This window comes from Chanos chanos, chromosome 7, assembly GCF_902362185.1.
Source record: "Chanos chanos chromosome 7, fChaCha1.1, whole genome shotgun sequence".
Taxonomy (NCBI): Eukaryota; Metazoa; Chordata; class Actinopteri; order Gonorynchiformes; family Chanidae; genus Chanos; species Chanos chanos.
In genome coordinates this window covers 34,857,990-34,883,726 of record NC_044501.1, presented here as the reverse complement: position 1 = coordinate 34,883,726, position 25,737 = coordinate 34,857,990, and the positions used below count along the sequence as shown (strand labels likewise).

General features: G+C 43.7%; 1 protein-coding gene across 1 annotated transcript in view; it reads right to left on the bottom strand.

Moving 5' to 3' along the window:
- pcxb (pyruvate carboxylase b) overlaps positions 1 to 25,737 on the bottom strand; it is a 130,639-nt gene that overhangs the window by 56,039 nt on the left and 48,863 nt on the right. The window contains exon 10 of the mRNA XM_030779490.1: positions 13,310 to 13,492. Within this exon, the coding sequence (XP_030635350.1) occupies positions 13,310 to 13,492 (183 nt within the window). The remainder of the gene's footprint in view (positions 1 to 13,309; positions 13,493 to 25,737) is intronic.

Genomic DNA, 25,737 nt, shown 5'->3' with positions numbered 1-25,737 from the left:
AAATGAGGGGGAGATGAGCCGTGTTTGTGTGAGTAAGTGAGTGTATGTGTGTGTGTGTGTGTGTGTGTGTGTGTGTGTGCGCGTGTTGGGCGGGGTACGCACATGTGTGTGTGTGTGAGTGTGTGTGAGTGTGTGTGTGTGTGTTGGGTGGGGTACGCGTGTGTGTGTGTGTGTGTGTGCGCACGCGTACATTATCTCCCTTTCGGAAGTCTTTATTTACCTATATAATCTGAACAGCAGATAGGCTTTCAGCAGATGCCAGGCAAACACATATAAACACAGAAACCCAGCCCTAATGCAATATAGGGTGTCCTCAGACGAGCGGTGCTGTTTGTCCAAAACAAGAAGTGCATATCCAATGACTAGTGAATAATGGAGAGAGGCCTGCATAATTTATGACAATGACATTACTGCCAAAAATATTTTAAGGTTTTGTAGAGGGACACACAGTGACAAAAACACTCTTAATACAAACACACACACACACACACACACACACACACGTACAAGGAGGGAGAGAGAGAGAGAGAGAGAGAGACAGAGACAGAGACAGAGACAGAGAGAAACAGAGTGGCATACACATTGCAAACTTACACACACAGTCCAAAATTACACACATTGTGTGTACACACTGTGTTCTGTGTGATACACACACACACACACATATACACACACGAGGCTAATGGCCATAACATTGTATGGTTACTGGGTAGTGACAGATTACCAGTACTTTATATCACCCGAGAAGATTAGACATCGCTCAACTCTCACAGTGACCTTCGTGTGCCTGAGCTGAGCAGTGAGTGTATGTGCATGTGTGCGCGCGTGCATCCGTGTGTGTCCGAGTGTGTCTGCGTGTGCGCACGTCTGTGTGTGTGTGTGTGTGTGTGTGTGTGCGCGTGCGTGCGTCAGAGGCAGACTGCGTGCAAACTGAAATGAAAAGTACATTCCGCCCGTGACTGCGTTGCCTGCGGCCAAACTCTGGCCCAATTTCGGTCTAATTAAAACATGCTGATTGGTAGACGCACCCTCCCTCTCTCACCTTTACATACACACAGTTACAAATACAAACATACACACACACACAAAGTCCATGCGCGCTTTAGTTCAACACAGAGCAAGTTCTTACACCATATTACACGTCCATGTCGTTCCACAGTTAAAAAAAAATCAGGCCTTACTTGATTCTCCAGAAAATCCAAGCATTGCGCTACTGCAAAGCAGGCCCAGAGAAGAAACTCCTAAACTGGGCAGCTTGACTCACTCCATCCCCTTCCTTCTCCCCTGAACATCCAGCAAGACTTTTTTTTTTTTTTTTTTTGAAGCCAGTGCCAAACCTCACTGATGTTCAAGACCGTTATCACATGCCTCTACCTGCCTTAATTGCACTGGCATCGGAAACTGTACCCGACTGCCAAGAACTAAGGGTCTATCAAGCCAGCATCTTACTACGCTGACACCTACCAGTTCATCTTTTAATAGCCCTCCCCCCTACACACACACACAGACACACACACACACACACATACACACACACACTACTATGTGACAGTTAAGTCGATCCTATCTCTGTAATTCCATTAGACTTGAACTGTAGTAGAACGGCTGTATCTGTGAATGGACTTCTGGATAAATGAATTGTCAGTGACGTAGTCGGCGAGCGGCTAGCCAACTGTCGCGGATTTTTCTCTTTGTCCGTGATAATGCTCAGCTAATTAGAGCTGACCACAGCGCTGGGGTCACCATTAGAGAATCTAAAGGCGCCTACCGCAGATGGATATGCTGGCACGCTGCGGTACTGGCTACTTTCCTTATCGGGTAGCGGTATTGGCAAGGCAACATGATGTTGCCACATGGCCAATAAGGACTGTTCATTGTTTGATTGAAAAGGGCAATTTTTTTTTTAAGGGGGATCTGATCCTCCTGTGTCCTTACATCTGGTAATAAAAAGAAAAAGAAAAAGTGATGGATTCAATTTTTATTTTTTTTCCCCCTCCAAATTTTTTACTATTTCTGCCTTGCTTATTCATAAAAGCATACAAAACTTCACAGAGTGCCACTGTTTCCGTTTCTCTCTCTGTCTCTCTCCTTCGCTTTCGTATTCTCTTTCATCTCACTTAATTGATCTACAGACAGGAATGCTCGCTCTCTCTCTCTCTCTCTCTCTCTCTCTCTCTCACCTTCCCTGACACTGTAAGAAACTTCTAGAAAACTGGCTCCTTCCCCTTTTCCCTAACATTTTTCTCATACACTCTTTCACACACTTTTCTGAACTTTTGACCACCCCCTGCCTTGTCCTCCTTTCCAGATTTCATTCTCATCCCTCGCTCCTCTCTTCCTCTGTGCCCGTGGAGCTGGCGGGGGTCCGTCGGGGCAGAGGAGTACTCGGTCTGGCCCTGACAACCCCCCCCCCCCCCCCCGCCCCCACCCCGCCCCCACCCCCACTGTGCTAACCTACCATCAGACATGCCACTGCTAACACAGAAAATCTACTTATACGGAAAGTCTTGTGCCGCATGCTAATGCTAAAACAGAAGAGGCCACGGTACAGTCTTTGACGCTACATGAATGTTAAACGCTACCTCTTCGCACAAGAAACAGCTTAGTAGAGCTTAGTTACTGTGATTCGAATTCTAATGCTAACACAAGTGCCCTACAGTATGGACCAGTTACTGTCAAAGTGAGCGCTAATGCGAACACAGATGTCTACGGTGTTAGCGCGTGGAATGCTTAAGCAGCGGTTTATGCTGAAACGGAGACACTTTGGCGCAGTCCAACAGCTGGCTAAAAAGACACAAACAAAGACACTTCCAACTTTTTAAGCAACTCAGTAATATAGGATGAAATACTGTCAAATAGATCTTGTGTAACAAGAAAAAATATTTATTTAAACCTACAGAAAAATTAAATGCGAGATTTAGTTTAGCTTTTTTTTTTAATTTTCATTTTGCCCTTACCTTAAAACAAGACCAAAAGGCTAGTTTGCACTAGTATACTCAGCTTGTCATCAAAGCAAGTCAGAAGTCGTGGTATTTACCAGTCAAATCAAGAAATGACAATGCGAAAATGCGACAGAGGTGTCACTTGAGTTTAGCTCCGCGTCACTAAAACGTGAACTATGCTTATCCGCACAAATGAGTCGTGACTACACTCAACTGTGCTCAAATGCAAATATGACAAACACTGTTTAGTGGGCACACAAGTCATACTTCCAAGTTGATAGATCTCCATAGTTACAGAGGCACTCTGAAAGACATATGGCAAAACAATCAAGGAAGTGTGCCTCTCTAATATGTACATATATACACAGGATGTGAGGAGATATATATATTTTTTTCAATACATAACTTTGGCAGGATGGGATGGTTAACATTAGGCTAGACTGGCCTAAAATAGTCCCTCTGTTTTCAGCAGAAGATGCTAATGTTAGCTTGTTGAAACTCAGCTATTAAAAGTGCCAGAGTAAATCAAACCCTCACTTGTTATAAGCTAAAACCACAAAGGTGGGGTGGGGTGGGGGTGGGGGTGGATTAGGGAGGAAATTAACCGGCCTTTCTTTCCAGGTTTAAATTACCGAAAGCAATAGCTACTGGACTTGTTTAAGTAAAAAAAAAAGGAATGGTAGATGGTAATGCTACGACAGACTTGACAGAGTGGGTATAATGAGTATCAAGCACCCTGCCAGCAAAAAGAAGGATTTGTAGAGAAAGACAGATAGAGAGGATGTGTGTGTGTGTGTGTGTGTGTGTGTGTGTGTGTGTGTGTGTGTATTAGCTGCAAGAAGACGTATCTGCCTTTCTCTCGCTATTGTTCAAAAGGTGCCTCAGCATAGTATTAAATATTCACTGTCTTCGCCAGTTCTGGAGAAATATTTTTTTTTCAATTCAACAGCTTATTCCGCACGATGAATGAAACGCACGTTTTTTTTTTTCCTGTTTGTTTTCCAGTTTTAATATCGATCGACTTTTCATTAACCACTCAGAAATTCCGATTCCCTTGACGCTGAGGCCCGAACGCAGGCGGCGTGAAACCGCTGGACAAATTTAATCAGAAATTCCTCTTAACGATGCGTTCAAGAGGCACACGTGATCCCCCCGCTAACAGCTTGTTTATGCTGGCTTTCAGCAGTTTTGGCCTGAAAACTGTAATTCGCCGTCTGTAATAGCACCGTGTCATCTGACAGTGAGGCATTTAGCGGTAGCGTCGAAACTGGGCAGCACATCCAGCACAAAAAAAAAAAAAAAAAATCCTCATTTAGGGACTAAAAAAAAATCCCAGCAGTGGCAGAATGCAAATGAGGGCCTAATCAAATGGCCAGCAGAAAGGAGGGGAAGAGAACGAGAGAAGGAGGATATTGAAGGTATGGAGAAAGACAAAGGTACTGAAGAGTTACCTTAAACGTGGGATATTGAGCATGAAGGAAGAGAGGAGCGAAAGGGAGAAAAAAAAGAGGAATATTGAGTTAGAGAAGAAGAGAGAGAGAGAGGAATATTGAGTAAGAGATGGAGAGAACAAGAAAAAGCAAGGGCAGGAAGAAGATAGAAGTTCAATTTCCATTTCAATCAAGTGCCGCTACCATGACAATTAACAAGTGTGTCACCGAAGCGATCAATTCAATCAACCATAACAAAACGAAAACAAAAACAATCACTACTGAAACAGCTGCTTCTCCCTCTCTCTCTCTCTCTCTCTCTTTCTCCCTCTCTTGCTCACTCCTTCTCTCTCTCTCTCTCTTTTCTTAATGATGTTGGGCTGGTTTGTGGTTGGCAGCCCTTGAACGGAATGGTTCCTTTTTAAAATGATAAACAGTCCAGCTAAGCTTTGTGGAATTTGCGGCCGGTGGGGAATTTAATGGCAGGCTGACAAACATTGCAAATTTGGTTTGAAATCTTCGACTTGTGGTTTCTGAGTGGCCAGATTTCATTTTTTGCTTTATTCTGTTTGTTTTTATACTCTCTTTGTTTCTTTTGTTTTTTCTTTTTTCAACCAGTGCGAATTTGAGGTTTTCTTCCACATGTCTCTCTCTCTCTCTCTCTCTCTCTCTCTCTCTCTCTCGCTCTCTCTCCCCCTTCCCCTTCCCCTCACTCTCTCCTTTTTTTTCCAAAGAGAGGCAGTATACACCTTTTGTAGGGCTTAGCTGAGAGGGGCTGCAGTGGGAAAGGGAGAAACCCCACGAATCTGCAAACTTTTAACTTTCTCTGACTGAAAAACTCATGTCCCTGTGGTTGGTCTCTGAGCAGCCCAGAGCAAATGATGGGCACCGAAATAGGAGGAATAAGAGAGATCAAGAGAACAGCGGAAAAGAGTAAGTCAGCAGGGGTAAAAAAGAGGTTAAGAACTGATGAAAGAGGAAAGAAAGAAAGAAAATAAGCTAAAAGAGAAAAAAAAAAAACCTTGGAAGACAAGATTTTGAAAGCAAGGAAAAGAAACAAAAAGGATAAGTTTTGCAAGCAAGAGAAAAAAGATAACAATTCAATAAACTAGAATGAGTTTTTAATAGCTTTCCTCCTTTACTTTGAGTGCTTGTGTGTGTGTGTGTGTGTGCGCACGTGTGTCTGTGTGTGTGTGTGTGTGCGCGCGCGTGTGTCTGTGTGTGTGTGCGTGTGTGTGTGTATGTGCTCTTAATTGCGCATTCGTTTTCCTCTTGAAATTGTGAGTGTGCAGTAATAAGGAAGAAAAAAAAAGGAAAAAAACAAACAAAAAAAAAAAAAAAACACTCATTAATGTCCTCCAAAGATTCCTGAATGCGCATGAATGCACTTCCACGCAGAAATTAATTAGGAACACGGTTTTCATTTGCAGCGTTTCTATATAAACACCGGCCCCTCCTCACGCTGCTTCTCCACAGGGTCATGAGCCATCGCAGGAGCGGCCCATCTAGCATTTTTATATCTTTAAATAAAACAGCCAACGCAGCAACTTCCACAAGACCATTTTAAGGCTCTCCGGAAAGGAGCAAGGAGACAGCTGTCGTCTGTTTAAACTCTGAACAGTTTGGTGCTGGTTCGTAGCAAAAAGTAAAGACAGCGCTGATGTTTCTGGTGGGTTTTTTTTTAATATCTTTTATGGAACTTAAAAATGAGCAGTATTTGAAATACATGAGAAGCCTCTCAACATTCATGCGTCTGTTTTACGAATACGAATACCAAATACTTTATTAATCCCGAGGGAAATTCAAATTTTGTAAACTGTAAAGTGCCTGTTTACAAAAACAAACAATGGAATTTACACAGAGATGCGGTTTTATCACAATACGGGATTGAGGTTTTTATTGGTTAAAATGAGGAGTAAAATCATTAACCGTGCCAGCTGCATTGTGGGAATTGTAGTCTAACTACAATTAGGCCCAGTTACAAGTCTAACTACATTAGACCCACTTACAAGTCGAGTCTCAAGTGATGGTGAAAGCAATGAAATTTCGGAAGACCGATTTTGTAACGCGTTTTCATATTCCACTACATCAACATAAAACCAACTTTTATCAAGTATTACAACATCACTCTGTCATACTGTATGTGCGTGTGTGTGTGTGTGTGTGTGGGCATGCGTGAAAACGCCTGGAACAGTGGAGTAAGTGCATGAGATCCTGAGGAGTGTAAGTGCATCTGTCTGTCAGAGGGAGCAGGGAGTTAAAGAGAGCACTGTGTTAGCTTTGTTCTCTTTATCAGATTACAAACCTTCACACCAAGGTCACCCTAATGCACTCTCACTCTCTCTCTCTCTCTCTCTCTCTCTCTCTTGCAGTTGCTAGCTTGCTCAAATCAAGTTCCAAGGTGCCTTCTGATGCCTTCTTACATTTGACACGACCTGATCTGACAACCACTGGAGTCAACTACAGCAGCATGTTTAGCTAAAGTACACACACACACACACGCACGCATGCACGCACACACGCAAGTACACACATACACACACGCACACGCAGAGAGTAAAAAAGAGAGAGAGAGAGAGAGAGAGAGAGAGAGAGAGAGAGAGATGGGCAGGACTGTAAAACGCTCGTGTCTTTGATCTTGGGAGGACAGGGATGGTGGTATGAGCTCAGATCCGGGCTCTGATATATTCAGTGCCAGACATTACTCTACATTCATCCCCCTCAGATCACCACACAAAAGGATGGAAAGAAAAAGAGAGAAATCAAAATCTATTTTCTCGCCCCTCTCTCTCTCTCTCTCTCTCTTTTTTTTCCAGCTGCTCTCATCCTTATCCCTCAACCCACTCATATCCCTCTCTTCCCCTCCTTCACTCGCTTTCTTTGGCGTTCCTTTGAAAGATGGTCACGCCAATTCTCAACCGCATAATCCCGATTAACGCTTCGAAGTCCCCCAAACTGCTCCTTATCCTACTCGCTCATACACACGTGTGTATGTGTGTGTGTGTGTGTGTGTGTGTGTAGAGAGAGTGAGAGAAAGATTTAATGGAAGGCATTCATTAAAGCAAACACACATCATTAATAGGTAAAAAGTTGCCATCAGCAGTAGGGTTGTAATTACTGATTAATGGGTCAAAGTTTAAGATTTAATTCGAGCCCTAGGCTTGATTCCAGTATCTGTGTACAGAGTAGAGTAGTACTCTGTGTTTTTTATGTGTGTGTGTGTGTGTGTGTGTGTGTGTGTGTGTGTGTGTGTGTGTGTGTGGCGAGGAGGCCTTTTAATTCCCTGACTTATTGTGTCATTCAGCGAGACAGGTTGTGTTCAGTCCGGGTACGAGACCATCACTAATGCTCTAACTGTCACTAAATCCCTCTGAAGAGTATCCATTCTCTCTCTCTCTCTCTTTCTTTCTTTCATTCTGTCTCACCCGCCTTCTCTCTCTCTCTCTCTCTCTCTCCCCACTTTTTCTCACTCTCCATATCGTCCTCTTGCTACATTTCCGCCCACTCCTTTCTTTTTCCTCTTTCCCTCTTTTTTCTACCGCGTTCCCTCTTCCTCCTACTCTCCCCCTTTCTCCCTCTCTACTGCTCCATCTCTTTTTCTTCCTCTTTTTTTTTCTTTTTTACACTCCACTCATTTCCCACACTGTTATGAATTGCTATTCAAGACTGTTTTTCTGTTTGCCCTCCTTTTTCACAGCACTGTGACTCACTTGTGCTCAAACAAGACGTCTTAACACAGAGTCCTTCCATTTCGCTCGACACAAACTCGCCTAACGCACGGAAAACGTGTCCGCGGAGACAGTTAAACAAAGCCGAGAGAAGCTCCTAGCGAAAAAAGGTCGGGCTTTTTTTTTTGTTTGGTTTTTTTTGTCCCTCAACGCGAGAGATTTCAAACGCTTTAATTAATGAAACATTTCGTAAAATCATAAAATCCCAAAGCAATATTAGAGCGCATTCAGCATATTTTTATTTTTTTTTAATTCCGGTTTTGTTTATTACTTGTAATATTAACAGCCTGGATTTGTCCGTTCAGTCGTTTGGTTCGGTCGGTTACGCCGCGTGATCTCCGCGCTCTGCGGGGGTGGGGGGTGTTGACGCGGCCTTTTCGGCTCGTATATTCCCAACGACGAATAGCATTCTGCGATTTTATTTTTTTTTTAATCATTCGTTGATGAAATCTCTCCGAGTCTTTAGTCTTTATCTTTTGATGGCTGACCACTTCCTACCGAGTTACTCCTGTAGGAGCAGTATTGGTCGGTCAATCGAGACAGCTCCAGGATAGCCAATCGGCTTGATTTATGGTCTTCATTAGCCCTGGCATGACTTTAACAGCCTCTCCAGACTGCAGTGAACAGTGAGGCAAAGAGAAGAAGAGAGAGCAGGGATCACAAGGCATACATACTGTATGCAGACAGATGAAAAATGAAGAGGTAGGGGTTGACGCGGGCGAGAGAGACACGGAAGGGGACGAGATGGATGGATGAGACAGATGGAGAAGCAGGTGGAAGGAGAGAGAGAGAGAGAGAGAGAGAGAGAGAGAGAGAGAGAGAAGAAAGAGTGTGTGTGTGTGTGCGTATGTGTGTTTGTGTATGTCTGAGAAGAAGGAGCAGAGATAGACAGATAGAAATAAAAAAAAAAAGAGCAATGAGAGGAGAGGAGACATGGAGGGAGCGTCTGAGACAGATGGAGAGACAGGTGGAGCAGACTCCACATGATCAGAGGAGTGTAGTGTGGAAGTCTCATCAAAAGGTTGCCGAATGTTGGTTGGCTCTCCCAGTAGCTGTTCCACAACCCTGGTGCACATGCCCCCACAAAAGCTCTAAATACACACGCATCCAAAACGACACTCCTTTCCTTTCCTCTTCCAGAACATCTTTCCAACCTCTACTCCTTGTCCTCAAGCTCTCCTTTTCTCCTCAGAAACACCCCTCCAACCTGCTTTTCACTTCTCCTCTCCTCTCCTCTCCTCTCCAGAAACAAGCTCTCAAAACAAACTCTCTTGATTTCATTCAACCGTTATCTTTGGTGCTCCAGCCGATATACAACATCCAAAGACTAGACATAACAAAAGCAACACAAACAATGATATAAACCCTGTCAAAGGTTTTTTTTTTCCTTTCTGCAACAAAGAACGAGTTTATAGACCCCGTTCCCTTGTTCAGTCAAGCTCTAAAAAAGGTCTTTTTTTTTCTCTCCCTTCAGCTTGGTTACCGACTTAGTTCAGTCTCTTTCTTCTACCCTAAACTTCTTCATATTGATTTTGAAGATTAGCGGGAGTCCCAAAAAAAGATGGACATTTGAGACCAAATTTGATTAATCATCATCATAAAAAAAAACCAACCCAAAAAAGCCCTTAGGCAAAACCAATAACACAATCAATAAGTGTTCTCAGTGTACTGATGACTGATTTTTCTGTCTGACTTGAGCTAAAAAAGTAGGCGCTGTTGCCAGCGGTTTGGAAACACAGTGCTCAGGGTGTTACTTATGGATGCATGTTGATAGCTGAAGACTTGGCATATATCTGTTTTAGTTTTATTTGGCTCACTTTACGTGAAATGTAAGAGTTTTTTTTCCCTCTGCTGTTCTGTGCTGTGCTATTACATAACTATACCAGTTCATGTGTCAGAGATTGAGAGTTGTGTAGAAGATTCCGGCACGATTAGGTTTAGGGAGTGTCGTCAAGTGACACAATGACTGGAAGTATTGCGCTCCATTCTGAGTGTATATGTGTGGGAGGAGGCATATATTAGTGTGTGTGTGTGTGTGTGTGCGTGTGTGGGTGGGTGGGGGGTTAAACAGGGAGAAAAATTCATATTATGTCCAAGTATTGCCCTTTTACACAGACACACACACACACACACACACACACACATTCTTCCACAGTACATCTCTCACAGTGAGACATGCTTTTTGGTGACAGTTGCTATGGGGCCTACCACCCCTGCCGTCATTTGCTGTTAGCATCTCTCCCGTTTCCTATCTATCGCTCTTTTGCCTGTTTTGGCCCTTCTTCCAGCCCCCCCCCCCACTCCTCCTTCCTTGTTTCCTTTTGTTTTTTGGTCCGAAAGGTTGTTCCGACGTCCGTCGCGGCTCCATCGAGTCTTTGAAGGGTGTCTCAGATCACGGTCAGCTTGTTCACTGAACAAATGTGTACACAGAGACTAATAAGAACGCGGGCTAACGGTCAGGCATAGAACAAATATCCGCGGTACGATACAGCGGAGAGAGCGAGTACTGAGGAATTCTCGCGCGCTAATTGGATTATGCCGATGGGCCGCGATAAGGATGAGGCTGGCACTGAGGTGGATTCTTCCACCTTCTTCTTCTTTCTTTTCTTCTTCTTCTTCTTCTTCCTCTTCTTAAGAAGCTCAAAAACTGTTGGGAGTCCCCCCCCCATTCCTAGACTTCATACGCGGTACTCAAAACTTTGTTCCAGTTTTGTCTCTGACAGTGAAATACTCCTCTATTAATACTGCAAACCAACCCCACTGAAATTTCATTGCTTGACTGCTCAACTAAAAAATACATGAAATGTTCTGCAATAATCAAGAGGATCTACAAATCAGTGGATGTAGTCTCCTAACTAACTGGTGGAGACTTGTCCCTTTCACTTTGGTGAAAAATATCATTTTGTCTTTATCGCTTTTTTTGTGTTAAATTAAGTAGACTACATCAGATGAAAAGAGACAGAATTAAGCCTTCAAACCAGTAGTTCTCAAAATGAGTCTGTGTGCAATGCCAAGAAGCGTGGAAACCGCGTTTCTCGTTGCAAGCTCTGCCTTTCCGACACTGCGCTGTAGATCCCCTCTCTGCTGATTGAGCGTCTGCTAGCAATCAAATCGTAACCCATAAAAAAAACCTGTTAATTAGTCAAAAGCATAACTGGAATGATTAGTTCTGGAAACCTTTCATCTCTGATAAATCAACGCCAATCATACGCATTAAAAATGTCGAATCAACGTTCCAGCAGCTTCACGTTTCACATTTTGGGAGCAAAAATGGACAGGTTTCCAATATGCAAGACTGAAGAGGGCCCAAGTATAATGAAAGCAAAACTTTAAGATCTCGAAATTACATTCGCGGCGAGTACAGCTGGACAGAAGTGGTCCTTATGTTCATGTAACCAAGAATCTACTTGCTCCGCAGCGTGAACAGGTCCTACGTTATATTAAAAAGGCTTTTTCTGATCATGGCGTCATCATTATTGTTTGCCGGATGTAGTTTTTACTTAAGACAGACTCATTAAACATCGCCACGCATCAGACGAGACAGCAATATATGGTATGCTAACCTAACCATGGTTACTTTTTTTTTTTTTTTTTTTTTGGTTTGTTTTAGTTTTCACAAATTTCCTCAAATTATTCGTTTGACGAGGGGAAAAAAAAAAATTAAACTTTTATGACAAGCGGTCTCATGTTAGGCTAGTTCTGTAAAGAAGAATTAGATCCAAAAAGTCCAAGCACTGCGCTTACAGGCAGAACCCATAACCATCTCTCAGAACTGCAGGTACATCTTACACTCACGGGTAGAACAGAGAGTACTTGATGGAGCCTACATGAAATATGCACCTGGCAGTGTAGGTGGGGAGATATTTGCACCCTGCTGTTAATGTTAATTTCTTGCAGGTAATTTTTTTTTTTGGCAACATAACAGCGTTGCACCTCTTCCTCCTTCTTTGTTTTCAAAATGAATCTTTTCGTGTTTACTACGCAGGTAAAATAACACATTTTCAGTTCTACACGAGTGATGAATGTGTGTGTGGGGTTTTCTTTTTCTTTTTTTTTTAACACTTTCCAAGCCTGCTATATCAGTAGGCAACTGAATTTGTTGATCATTTGTTGATAGTCTAACTAACTAGCCAGCTAACTACAATTGTTGAGGTCTGTTAGATATCAATGGAGAATACCAATGAAATGTTTACATTCAACCCCATACAGGAGATCTCAACAGCATACAAACTTAATTAAAAATGCAGGGAGTAACATGTAGTCAGCATTTTTTTTTCTGGGGGATTACCAGGTTGCCTGTCAGAACTCTTGCTAAGCTAACTTAGCTTTTTTTTTTTTCTACGACTGAAGCCCCAGTGCAGATAGCTGAAAATGGTTCACCTTTGTGTTTGGTACACCAATGGACCCCAATCACAGTCAGTTCTCATATCAAGAAACACACTTTTGTTACAATTACATTTTTCTCCGGAATACACCACGTCCTTCAATGCTGGAACCAGCTTTTTAAGGCTTCTGCTATCGGAATATACAGTTTCTCTTATCCCAAAGAGAAAAACATGAAAATGTTTGAGAACCACGTATTAAGAGCGTGATATGATTAACTCACTTCATGCTAAAACATTCCAGGTGGTGGACTGACCCGTATAATAACATGAAATGCAAGCATATTGGACTCTACCAAAGGGCCAAAATACATATCTTTAATCCTGGAAACTCCTATACTGAACGCGTCTGCTTCATGGTTGAATTCTGGAAACTGTTTTTACTTTTGGAGCATCTGCACATCTTGCTCCAACTGAGCATATCAGAGCCCCGTGTTCAGCCTCGGATTTAACGTTATGTGGGGTGCAGTTCCGTCTAAAGTAGTGGTTTTGTTCCGTTTGCCTCTGAATCTCGATAGCTTTTGCAACTTTAAAGACCCCATCTGTGTTTTTAGATGTAGGGACGCTTCAAAGCTACGGCTCCACGTCTGTTGTTTCTCTAACAAACGCCAAAACACGCAGAGCAAATTAAAATGCTTGAAAAAATAAATAAATAAATAAACAAACAGAAAAAAAAATGAGAGGGATTCGATTTGTTGGGGCGTTACCATCTGAGCAAAAAAAAAGTTGAACTTGAAGCCGGTTGCGGTGTGAAAAGAGGGCAGCCAAGGGTTGGTTGAGATTTAAACGGGTCAGGGGTCAAAGGGCAGAGGATGCGAGAGGCCTACCTTGACCCCTCGGACACGGAACTCTGCAAGGGCGCGATGCATCTTGGTGGCGGCAGTGGGCAGGTCTTTTCCACTGGCTATGACTTTAACCAAGAGAGAGTCATAATGGGGGGAGATGACCGCGCCCTGGAACGCCGAAGCGCTGTCCAATCGGATGCCCATTCCCTCTCCACTCCGAAACACCTGCACCGAGAAAGAGAGCGAGAGAGAGAGAGAGAGAGAGAGAGAGCGAGAGATGGGAGAGAGAGTGAGAGAGAGAGAGAGATGGGAGAGAGATGGGAGAGAGAGAGGGGGAGAGAGTGAGAGAGAGAGATGGGAGAGAGAGAGGGGAAGAGAGTGAGAGACAGAGTTTTCCTTGTTATTTTTCTTATTTCCTTATACTGTGTTCTCTGTGATAAACCGAACTGAATTGAGTTGAATTCAATTCAATTAGAGAGAGAGAGAGAGAGAGAAACAGATAAATGCACCCCTAACATTCAGATTTGACACAAACGGATGTCAGTTTGGTAACAGCTTAATTATGATGATTTTATGACCGCATGCGAGTGTGTGTGTGCGTGTGTGTGTGTGTTTGTGCATGCGTGTGTGTGTGTGCGCGCGCATGTCAGTTTCAGCACCTTTTGTACGAGTTCTCCCCGTGCAAAGCTAAAATAAAAGCTGGTTAAAGAGGAGAGAGAACAGATGAGTACAGTGATAATTAAAACACTGTTGACAGCTTTAAACGTGAAGAGAACTTTTTGTTCTCCCTCCCCTTTCGCTCCCAATGTCTTTTAACACACTGTGTACCCTACAGCTTCACCGTGCACGTGTACAGTCAGGTGATTTGAGGTGAAGAGCGTTCATTAGAAAAGCGTGAAATTAATATTGATCAGAGCTGGTGACTTCGAGACGAGTGGGACGGCATTTTGCTATCGATAAGGCGTAAACAGCGACCGACATTAGCGACCAGCTTCGACAGTGTCCTCGCTCTCTCTCTCTCTCTCACACACACACACACTCTCTCTATGAGTGTGTGTGTGTAAAAGTAATCAATGTGTCAGAGAGACACTGGGTGGAACCAGAGGGTGGTCTGTCCAGTCACGCTAGTCGATGACAATCTCATCTCCTCTCATTGGACGTCATTGATCAGGGTTGATCCAATTATCAGGCTCATCGCTAAGCCAATTAGCGGCTACCTGTAGTCTAAAGCAAAAAGTCCTTTCATTAACCTCCCATTCGGCTTTATTCAAACGTGGTCACGGACGGGGGGGGGAAAAAAAAAACAAAAAAGAAAAGATACATCATTACGGTCACAGAAAGTCTTTTTTTTTTTTTTTCATAAACACAGTGTGAAGCCAATTATATTCATCGGTCCATCACCAATGCTCACTAGGAATCCCCTCCTTCCCGCTCTCTCTCTCTCTCTCTCTCTCTCTTTCCATCAGTGTTTCCATCACTACGCCGCTCTTTTGTCCCGCTTTCAATTCATGTTCTTGTTTTTGATGGTTTTTCATCCCAACGTGTTTTTTTGGGGGTTTTTTTCCTTCCTCTCCGTTTATTCTCTCTGTCCCTGTCTCTCACTCGCTATATTCCTTAATCTCTTTTTCTGGTCTTTTCATCTAATGTCTCACTTTTCACCTCGTTCTCCCTCAATTTTTCCTCTCTCTCTCTCTCTCTCCATCCTCCCTGCTCCTACCATGCCTCCTTTCTTTTCCTGTCTTTCTGTCTGTCTGTCTGTCTGTCTGCCTCTCTCTCTCTCTCTCACTCGTGTTTTTCAGAGTGGTGTGTTGTTCATCCGGGCTTTGTTTGAAGTGAATAACAGAACGCCAGGTAACCGAACTCCTGTTGATTTAATGCCAATTATGCTCTCATGAAAGCCCGAACACGGCCGTGTAGCGGACACACACAGAGGCTTCTGGGAGCCTTTTCGGTCACCCCCATCAACTACCCCTCCCACCCAGTGGGACCTCCCAAGGAGCCTATCGATCCGCCCAGGCTCTGATTAAAGCGATGGGAGGAACCCATGAGAACAAAACACAACATTAACAAACACTGTCCTTTAAAACCACTCCTAAAGACTGTGTGCGTGCGCGTGTGTGAGAGAGAGAGAAAGAGAGAGAAGGTGGAAAGCCCTTGAGAATCACACTCAGATGCATATGTCAAAGGACGAACTTTTAAAGCATTGAAATGTGTTTGGCTGTCCATTCAAAGGCGCGTGATAAATATTTCTGTGGCCGCGGAGAAGGTGACGCATTTAACCATATTTCCCCGCAGTCCGGTCTCATTCAGAACTCCACTATTACGCTAACGAAACCATCAGTAAAGCCTGGAACACGTCACAATGGCAATGAAACTTCCTTTCATTGTTGATTCTGAGTACATGAGTACATACACACACACACACACACACACAGCCCTAGGATGTCTATCAGAAAAAAATTCTCAGGTCTCTTTACCACTCTTTGATTCATTATGGTGAATCCTCTGCTTGTCTACTTGATGGACACACACCCCCACATCCACACCCCCACACACACAGACACACACCCACATCCACACACACACCCTCACATCTACACACACACACACATCCACACACACACACACATGCACCCACACACACAGACACACACACACACATACACACACATAATCCTTGAACAGATCTTTTTTTCTTTCATAAAAAAAAAATCCTGGGGGTGAGTGTGTATGTGTGTATGCGTGTGTGTGTGTGTGTGTGTGTGTGTGTGTACATAACGGACATAATGACACTAATGAGAGAAGCCAGAGTCTTCCACAAGCATGTTCAGCTTGTTTCTCTTTCCTCGTCCAATTAGAGGCAAACCTGGTGAAAAGGGACTGCTCTTCTCATCTCGCCTTACCAAAGGACCTAATGATAACCAGTCTGCTCCATTCTCTCTCTCTCTCTCTCTCTCTCTCACCCCAGCCCTCAGAGACTTAACCCTGTCAGATCTGACTAACCGTAAATCTACTCCTGAGCTGAAATAATTGCAAGGACTTATTGTCTTGTACATTGACAGTTTCTGTCTGTAAGGGAAGCTCTCCTCACTATCTGGAAAAATCTTTTTCATTTCGTATTCATCAAAGTCAGTCCTGCAAAAGCCACTAGTTGTCTGCTTCCTAAATGTGCCTTCCACAACACTAGACAAAGCAAACATTCACTACTGTGCACTTGTGCTATGAAGTGGTAGGCAGGGAATTCTCCATAGATGTTGAATACGTTCTTACAAGATTAATGTCATATGGTACGACAGCAACATACGCACATATGTCCCACAACAGATTAGTAATTATATTCCATTCATGGGGCTGTTTTGCAGATGATATTCTCAATATGTTCTGTCAAAGTGAAATGCAAAACTATTGCAGACATCTCGAGGAAACCGGACCTAATTTTTGTTTTGACAATGTTTTTCCGTGTGCGTTCCCAGATAAGCATTCGCAGAACATTCTAAGACAGTAAAGCGGGAATAATTAAAACTCCTGGTTGTGTGAAAAAAAATTCCGATTTCGTCATCTGCTTTCGCCCCTGGCACTGTCAGCATGGTAGGCCAGACGGTTACATCGAATTACTAGAGAGTAGAGAGGGAGACAGCAGGAAAAAAGCAATGGCTTCGTCGGTGCTGTAGTGTAGAGCTGATCAATTCAAACCTTCAGATCTAGGATCAGCTCCCTCTGTGCCTGTATTCTAGGTTTTCATTAGGATTATGACAGACTCGAGCTGATCCTAGATCAGTAGTCTTACTCTTACTTATGACGTGTAATGCATATGGGAACAGATTTTAACGTCTACTGGAGTTCAAGATTCGAGGGTCCGAGGTGGTTAGCTCTGAGCTACGGCATCAACCACTGTATATGTGTCCACTGATTTCTACCTGAGAAAAATAAGTGGGTAAACTCTCTGGCCAATCTAAAAACATAGAGAAGAGTTTCAGAGTCTGAGGGGTAGTATTGAACAGTGTAACACATGCCAACACAAACATAAACACCAGTGCAGAAATTGCTAACATAACGTGGGCAGACATTTCACCATTCTTAAATATTAGGCCGTGGATTGCCAGCATATTTCTTAATATTCAAAAGCGAAATATACGGCAGGGATGTCAGTTTAAATTCAAAGTTTATACGCCGTGCAATTTTACATTGTCTACAAAGTTCAAATTTAAAGTACGAATTCAAATCTTGCGAATCTGTCCCAGAGCTTATGTTCGACGCGTGCCGTTCAAAGTCATAAAGACGCTACCCAGACCAAACGGATTTCAACCGGACGTTACCGGTTGTCTGACGCGGTCACTCGACAGTACAAGACGTGCGGTTTCATCCCATTCGTCACGTTGCATTTATAAACATAACGTTAGTCGTCCGAACGGCAAAACGTTGAGTCGCAGTCTCTCCAAATCGGCTGAACTAACTCAGTGGCTGCGGCTGTAGACAGACGTCCAGCAACGTTGCGTTCACTTAAGAAAGAGTCACTTTGCAAACTCTGAAAATTGCTTTCATGTTGTCCTTGAGGCGAACAAAACAAATTCCAAACAACAATTAATCGGTCGACCGGCGGTATAACACGCTGCTTAAGCCTATTAAATCGTTCTCTGTTGTACGACTTCACGCCACGTGCCGCAGATTCACTCGTGTACGTCGCATAAATGTATGGTCTCCTTCGTGACGTGTTTTTTATTCCATAAATGACTTTTTTTTATAATTACTTTTTTTTAATCCATAAAAATTCTGATTGGAATCGGAATTCTAACTGTTAGAATTTTTGGAAGGATTCGAATTCGAATTCAAATTCAAATGTACGCCCCCAGCCTCGATATCTGACATATCCCCCTGAGGGGGTTTGTAAAAGGGGTTAAATGTGACGGCTAGGCCAGGATAATGTATGGTAATGAGTTAAAGTGGGAGGGCTGCACAGGACTTGATGTCACTCAAATGAATCCCATTAGTTTTGTCCCGTTCGCCCTCCACTTCAGACAGCTGTGGAGAATAGTCAGAGTCAATGACAGAGACATACACAGGACAACCTCAGAGGTCCCATCATGCAACTCCCCACGTCTCTGACAACTAATGCTACACTGAAATACGCGTGAAATCTTCTGGCTGTGTGTGTGTGTGTATGTGTGTGTGTGTGTGTGTGTGTGTGTGAGTGTGTGAGAGAGAGATAGACTATGTGTCTGTGTGTTTGTGTGTGTGTGTGTGTGTGTGTGTGTGTGGGTGGGAGGGTGTGTCTGGGACCATCAATCTGTAAATTCATATTGGAGTGCGAATCTGAGTGTGTGTGTGTGTGTTGGTGTTCAATCAAGAAAAACAGCGCGCGTCGGTAAGCAAGCATCCGATCGGACACGTCTGGTCTCCTGGTCCCTCTGTCGCCACGGCAACTAGAGCACCCCCCCCCCCCCCCCCACACACACACACACACACTCCGCCACCCCCCACCCGCTGACTCCCCAGCGGGCCCCCTCTCTAAAATGGCTGCCTGCCAAACCGTTCCTCCCTTAGCTAGCTTTCTCACTTTCCCATTAAACACATCATCCTTCTGTCGCTAAAGTAGGTCACTGCACCTCCACCACTCCCTCCATCCCTAGTTCATCCCTACTTTCACTCCCCAGTCTCCTTCAATCTTTCTGCAGTGGCATCTTCATTATCATTCTCTCTCTCTCTCTCTCTCTTACACCCTTGTTACACCCTATCTCCTACGTAGTAAGAGTTTAAAGTGCTTTATTGGTCTGACAAGTTGAACCGATGCTGTCTGTGCCCCAAACTGTGAAAAATACATGACAGACCAGAGAAAGAGAGAGAGAGAGAGAGAGAGAGAGTGAGAGAGAGAGAGAGAAAGAAGAAGAGGGAGAGGGAGAGGGAAAGAGATGGAGGATTTGGCACTGGCGCAAGGTCTATCTACTGTTCAGACATTCAACAGAGTCCTCCTATAGCTTGATATCTCTCTCTCTCTCTCTCTCTCTCGCTCTCTCTTTTTTTTTGTCTCCCTTGGTCTCTTCCTCTCACTCAGTTCTCAACTTTCGACCCAATCCTTCATTTCTGTACCTTTTCTCTCTTTTTTGCCTCTTCAGGTACATTTTTATCCCTTTAAATCCTTCCTCTTATCCTCCTCACCCTTCCTCTGCCCTCTCTGTGTATCTCTCGCTTGTTCATTCTCGTTCATTTTCTCTCTGTCTCTCTCTCTCTCTCTCTCTCTCTCCGGTTCTCTCTCTCTCTCTCTCTCTCTCTCTTTCTCTCTCCGGTTCTCTCTCTCTTTCTCTCTCTCTCTCTCTCCGGTTCTCTCTCTCTTTCTCTCCAAAACAGACTCTTCGGCACCTGCCCGTTCGCTATGCTTCAAACCCTCGTCCTTAACAAGCCACAATTGCGCTCGTCTTTTCGTTCCTCTCGTCTTTTCGTTCCTGTCGGCCTGTATTCCGCTCGTTTCCTTCCTTTTTCTCTCTCTCTCTTTCTTCCCGTCTCTCCTCCTTACAACATCTTTACCTCCTCATCCCCTAAAATCTACCTCTTCTTCTTCTTCAATTATACCTCCCTGCCCTTTTGGTTCCCTCCCTCTCACTCTCTCTCTCTCTCTTCCTCTCTCTCTCTCTCTCTCCCTCTCACTCATTACTTCTTCTTTTCTGCTCTTACAGGACTCTGATCAGGCTTCAGAGAGGTGATTAAATTCTAAGTCAGAAAAAAAAACAGCCCTTTGGGAATCTCTGTAGATTTTCCTGCCAGTCTGTGGATTCACTGGCCTCGGTGCACTTGTTAGTGTTTACCAAAAGCACTGACTCATTACCTTAATAGATCAGATCCTGTGGTTTTTTTGGGGGGTTTTTTTTTCACACTGGTGCATATCAGTGACATTTATGCCAGACGCTTTGATTCAGTTGAATAATTAACACGCCTTCGTTATGTGGAACTTTCTTTTTTTTTAACGAGGACAGAAACCTTTGATCCAATCTCTCCAACTGATCGTTCAGCATCAAGCTGTAATTCACAACACATGTCGCAAAGTCTCTATAACCCTTTTTCCCTCTCTCTCTCTCTTTCTCTCCCTCTCCCTCTTTCTTTTTCCTTCTCTCCTCACCCCTCTCAGAGTTCTCATTATCTGTATAGCACTCAATGTCTGCAATTTTTTTGCCTCTCTCTCTCTCTTTTTCCCCTGTTTATAAGTATCTCTTATAAGGTCTCTCTGTTCACTAGTGACCTCTTTATGGGAAGCTCTACATATACAATAGATGGAAATAGAAATAATATTCCTTATTAATAATTAATTAGTCCTCCAAAACGCATTATGTAAAATAGTCCATTAACACTCTTCATTGAATCTGCAATAATTTCAAGAGCTATGTGACCATATCTCAAATCTCTTTTTTTTTGTCTTCCTCTCATCCTCAGATCTTGTCAATTTATTTTTCCCCTCTCTCTCTCTCTCTCTCTCTCTCTCACTCACTCTCTCTCTCTCTCTCTCCCTCTCTCTCTTCCTGTATGTCTCTTTCTCTCTGTTTCTAAAAATGATGGGTGTTTCAAATGGAACTTTGTGAAGTGCAGAATGAGTTTGACTTCTTGTGTGTTGTTTTGTTGACCCTATCGTTTGTTCAGGTCTGATTGCCTGTCTTTGGGTGTTTGTTTTGCTCTCACCCCTTCTAGAAACTTCTGTTTAGATTGTTTTGGTCTAACCGCTCTAGAATCTTCCGATCAGTCTGTTGCCACAAGGAATAATATTGTTGACTCTAGTTGACGTGAAATTATAGAGACTTCAACCAAAAAAAAAAAAAAACCCAAATCATCAGTCTTTCTCTCTCTTATGTTTTTACCTTTGGTCAACTAATCACCCCCCCCCCCCCTTTCCTTTTTCTATCTCCTTTGCTTCATCTCGGCTGATGTTATTTGCATAGGGAAATTGTAGATGAAACAAATTGGCGTTTTGTTTTCAGTTCACTGGTTCATCTCCATATCTTCACACCTCCGATCTCTCTCTCTCTCTCTCTCTCTCTCTCTCTGACCATGCTCCGATGGTTTGGCGGCCCTAGCGTTTGTTGCCACGGCAGTGACCCGTGTAGAGACCAGCACGGTGGTAATTAACTTCATCACCGTCGCTGTTGCTAAGAGGGATCAACCAAAGGGTGAAGAAACAAACGGTAAACAAACAGGGAACGGTGTGGCACCATCCACTCATCTTGCCTGAACATGGCAGGATGATTAATCACATGGCAGAGGGACACAAGAGGGAGGAATGATGGAGAGGAGCTGTCTTCTGCCTGGTCTCCAGCTCTCTCTCTCTCTCTCTCTCTCTCTCTCTCTGTCCATCATTACCACAACACATCTCCCTATCAGTCCATCTCTCTTTCTCTCTCTCTCGAATGTTCAGTCGCTCCTATCTCTCTCTCTCTCTGGTTCCTGTCTATCTCCGTCTCTCTCATCACTCTGTCTTTCTTTTATCATCCACCATTTTTCACGCTCCTCCATCCTGACTCCCTTCCTCCGCTTTCATTCTCTCTCTCTCTCTCTCTCTCTCGCTCTCTCTCTCTCTTTCTAATTCCAAGGGATGAAAGTAAACACACAAACATCAGCATATGCAAAATCAAACACACGCGCACACATACACACACACACACACACACAAACATCAGGAGATCATGACACCATATTAATTGGTACTAACACCTACACTACAAGAATAATAACAAACACTGTAGAGTTCACTACAAATACATTTACTTAGCACATCACACTCTCTCTCTCTCTCTCTCTCTCTCTCTCTCTCTCTCACCGCACACACACACACAGACACACAGACACACACACACCCCTTTGCTGTGTTATAGTGTTATAGTGAATTATGGTGCCAAGATGAAAAGAAGTGGGGGGAGGAAAGAGAGATATAATTACCCACCATAGACTGAGAGATGCAGCGCTGATCCATCACAGCACTTAGACACACACACACACACACACACACTGAGACAGAGAGAGAAAGAGAGAGAAAACAAACCCTCAGATGTATCTTCTCACACATTCAGACAGTGGCTACATTGTAGTGAAGGGTGTATAATGACTCATCATTAAACATCATTACTATCTTTTACTAGGCGTACAGGCTATCCGCACGCACACACACACACACACACACACACAAAGACAAAATACTGCTAAGGACAGTTCAATATTCACACTCTCTTTCTTTATCAGGCAAAGACACACTGACAGAAACTATCTAAAGCACAGTAAGAGACCAGCTGTGGTTTGTCTGTGGCTATTACATGGAATAACGTGTTTATACGGTGTTTATTAATGTGTTATAACCATTAGTGTCATAGAGAGAGATGTGAAGTTTACTGTAAAAGGACTACTGTGTTACTGCCATACATTTTCCATTTCCTTTTTAATGAGTTTTACTATAGATTGGTGTAAACTGACCTAGAGTTTTTTTTTTTTAGCAGGAACTGCTCTCTCTCTCCCTCTCTCTCTTCTTCCCTCTCTCCCCCCCCCCCCCCTCTCTCTCTCTCTCTCTCTTCCTCTCTTTCTCTCTCTCTCTTCCTCTCTTTCTCCCTCTCCCTTGACTCTCTCTGCTTCCCCACATTTGTTTAGCAAATTTGATGGGTCTCTGAACTGTTACATCCCAAATTTCAGCAGTATGTTTCTCTCTGTCGTGGGGCGTGTACAGACACACACACACACAGACACACACACACTCAGTGCTGATGTCCATTTAGATCTGTTGGGGAGAGAAACAACACACTCAGTCCATTCCTCCAATCCACAAAAACACACCTACACACACACACACACACACACACACACACTCACAAACACACACACACACACGCATGCACACACACACACACACACAAAACTATCCGTTTCTCACTCCTTGCTTGTGCATCTCTCTGCTCTGGTGTGCTTGCCTTGTTCCCCTCTTTCTCACTAAGGTTCCCAGTGCTTTGGAACGAGTCTCAAGGTTTGCCCATCTGCCTGAGCTGATAACCGCCCTCTCTCTCTCTCTCTCTCTCTCCTCCTTCTCTCCCCCTCTCTTTCTCTTCCTCCATCCCTCTCTCACTGAGGAGACTCTCCAAGCTTTGGCGTCGGCCAAAGGAACACAAAGAACACTCTTAGCCAGCGTACCAGAGAGAGAGAGAGAGAGAGAGAGAGAGAGAGAGAGAGAGCCATGGAGTTGTTTTTTGTAGATGAGGAGGTAATGAGAGACTTGGAGAGATAGATGGAGGAGTGAAAGTGAGACTGGCATACACGGGAGGCAAGATGAAGTCCATGCTAGAGAGAGAGCAAAAAATGGAAAAGAAAAATGCTAAAAAAAGAACGGGTGCAAGAAGGAAGAAAACCAGGAAAGTAAAATGAAAGGATGAAATGGAGAAGAGGAGCAGGAAGGGAAGGTTAAAGTGGTCAGTATGGTGTTTCTGAAGAGAAGAGAAGAGAGGAGAAGAGAAGAGAAGAGAAGAGGATACAAGAGAAGAGAAGAGGATACAAGAGAAGAGAAGAGAAGAGAAGAGAAGAGGAGAGGAGAGGAGAGGAGAGAAGAGAAGAGAAGAGAAGAGGATACAAGAGAAGAGAACGGAAGAGAAGAGAAGATGAGAGAAGAGAAGAGAAGAGAAGAGAAGAGAAGAGAAGAGAAGGACAAACGGGACTGTAGGGGAGAAATGAGAGAGGAGAGAAAAAACAGCTCTGACATTAGGAGTCGTGAGAGAACGAAGGAGAGAGAGGGAGAAAGAGAGGTGGAGACAGAAGGGAGGGACAGAAACGAAGGAATGACGACAGAAAAAACAAAAAAAAGGGGGTTCACGTCCTGGCCAGGGCTATAGAGATTTGAGAATGGTCCTTTGAGGAAGAGTTAGTCTACTCTCTGAGAGTCATTACATCTGATTACTAATGAATAAATTACACAGCCTACGGAGGAGAGGACACACTCACACACACACACACAATCACTGTGATATTTAAGAGGCAGGCACACATTGAAACCAACTGAATGGCTGCTGAACTTGTATAAAAAGGTTAAGAGATTTCTGTGCTGTACCTGCAAAGTCCTGAGTCAGGGAAAGGCCTTCACTAAACATGTTAGCCTGAATAAGACAATGCAGGTTCAGAAATGGTCTGTGTGTGCGTGTGTGTGTGTGTGTGTGTGCGTGCGTGTGTGCGTGTGTATGTGTGTGTTAGTGTGTGTGTGAGAGAGAGAGAGGGAAAGAGAGAGAAAATGAGAGAGAGAAAGCCAGATATGAAATATACTGAAAGAGGAAACACAAACAATAACTCTCACAGGACACAACAAACGAGTGAAACGGAGAGAGAGAGAGAGAGAGAGAGAGAGAGAGAGGGTGAGAGAGAGACAGAGGAGAACTATATTGAAAAACAATGAGAGTGACAAATAGAGAGAGAGAGGAGGGGGGGGGGCAAGGCAGGGGGAGGAGGGGAGGGAGAGAGAGAGAGAGAGAAAGAGAAATTTCACCTAAAAATAAATGTGTTTGCAAGGAGGAAGAGAACATGAAGAGAGGGAGAGAAAGAGGCAGACAGACAGAGAGAGAGAGAGAGCGAGAGCGAGCGAAAGAGAGAGAGAGAGAGAGAGAGAGAGAGAGAGAGAGAGAGAGAGAGAGAGAGAGAGGGAGGGAGGGAGAAAATGGAGGAAGAGAGAAATGAAAACTGACAAGCTTGGTTGGTATTGGAGAAACAGATACTGAGGAAAAAGGGGGAATTATTTCGGGGAGGGAAATGACAAAATCGAAAATAAGGGGTATACAAAAACAAATCTACAATAGGCACAGAGAGAGAGAGAGAGAGAAAGAGAGAAATAGGAAATATGACAAAAGGGGAGCATGACAGAGGAAACAAAAGGGGAGTGAGGCAACAGAAAACGAGGCTGAAAACGGCGAAAAAGGGGAAAAAAACGACATAAGGGGAACGGGCGAGTAAAAATGAGTTTGGGGGGGGGGGTAATAAATAAGGAGAAAATAACAGAGCGGTGTTAAAGGGAGGAGACACACAAAACAGACAGAAAAACAGTGCATTTGTTTCATAAGCAGAAAAACAACATATTAGGGGCTTCTATATTAAGAGTACATGGGAAGTAGAGAGGGGGAGAGGGAGGGAGAGAGAGAGAGAGGGAGGGAGGGAGAGAGGGAGAGAAAGAATGAAGGATAGAATGCAGATTCTCTCTGCTCAAATCACTGGATGGAAATTTAGCCCATTCTCTAAAGATTGTGTAGGTTGTGTGTTTTTGTGTGTTTTGTGTGTGTGTGTGTGTGTGTGTGTGTGTGTGAGAGAGAGAGACACACACACGCATGCACAAAGCTTTACTCATAGCTTCAGTACTTCAGTGGTGTTTGCACAGCAGCATAGAATTTCCTACATCCACGAGAGAGAGAGAGAGAAAGAGAGTGAGAATGAGAGAGAGAGAGAAAGAAAGAGAGAGAGAGAGAGAGAGAGAGAGAGGTATTGGG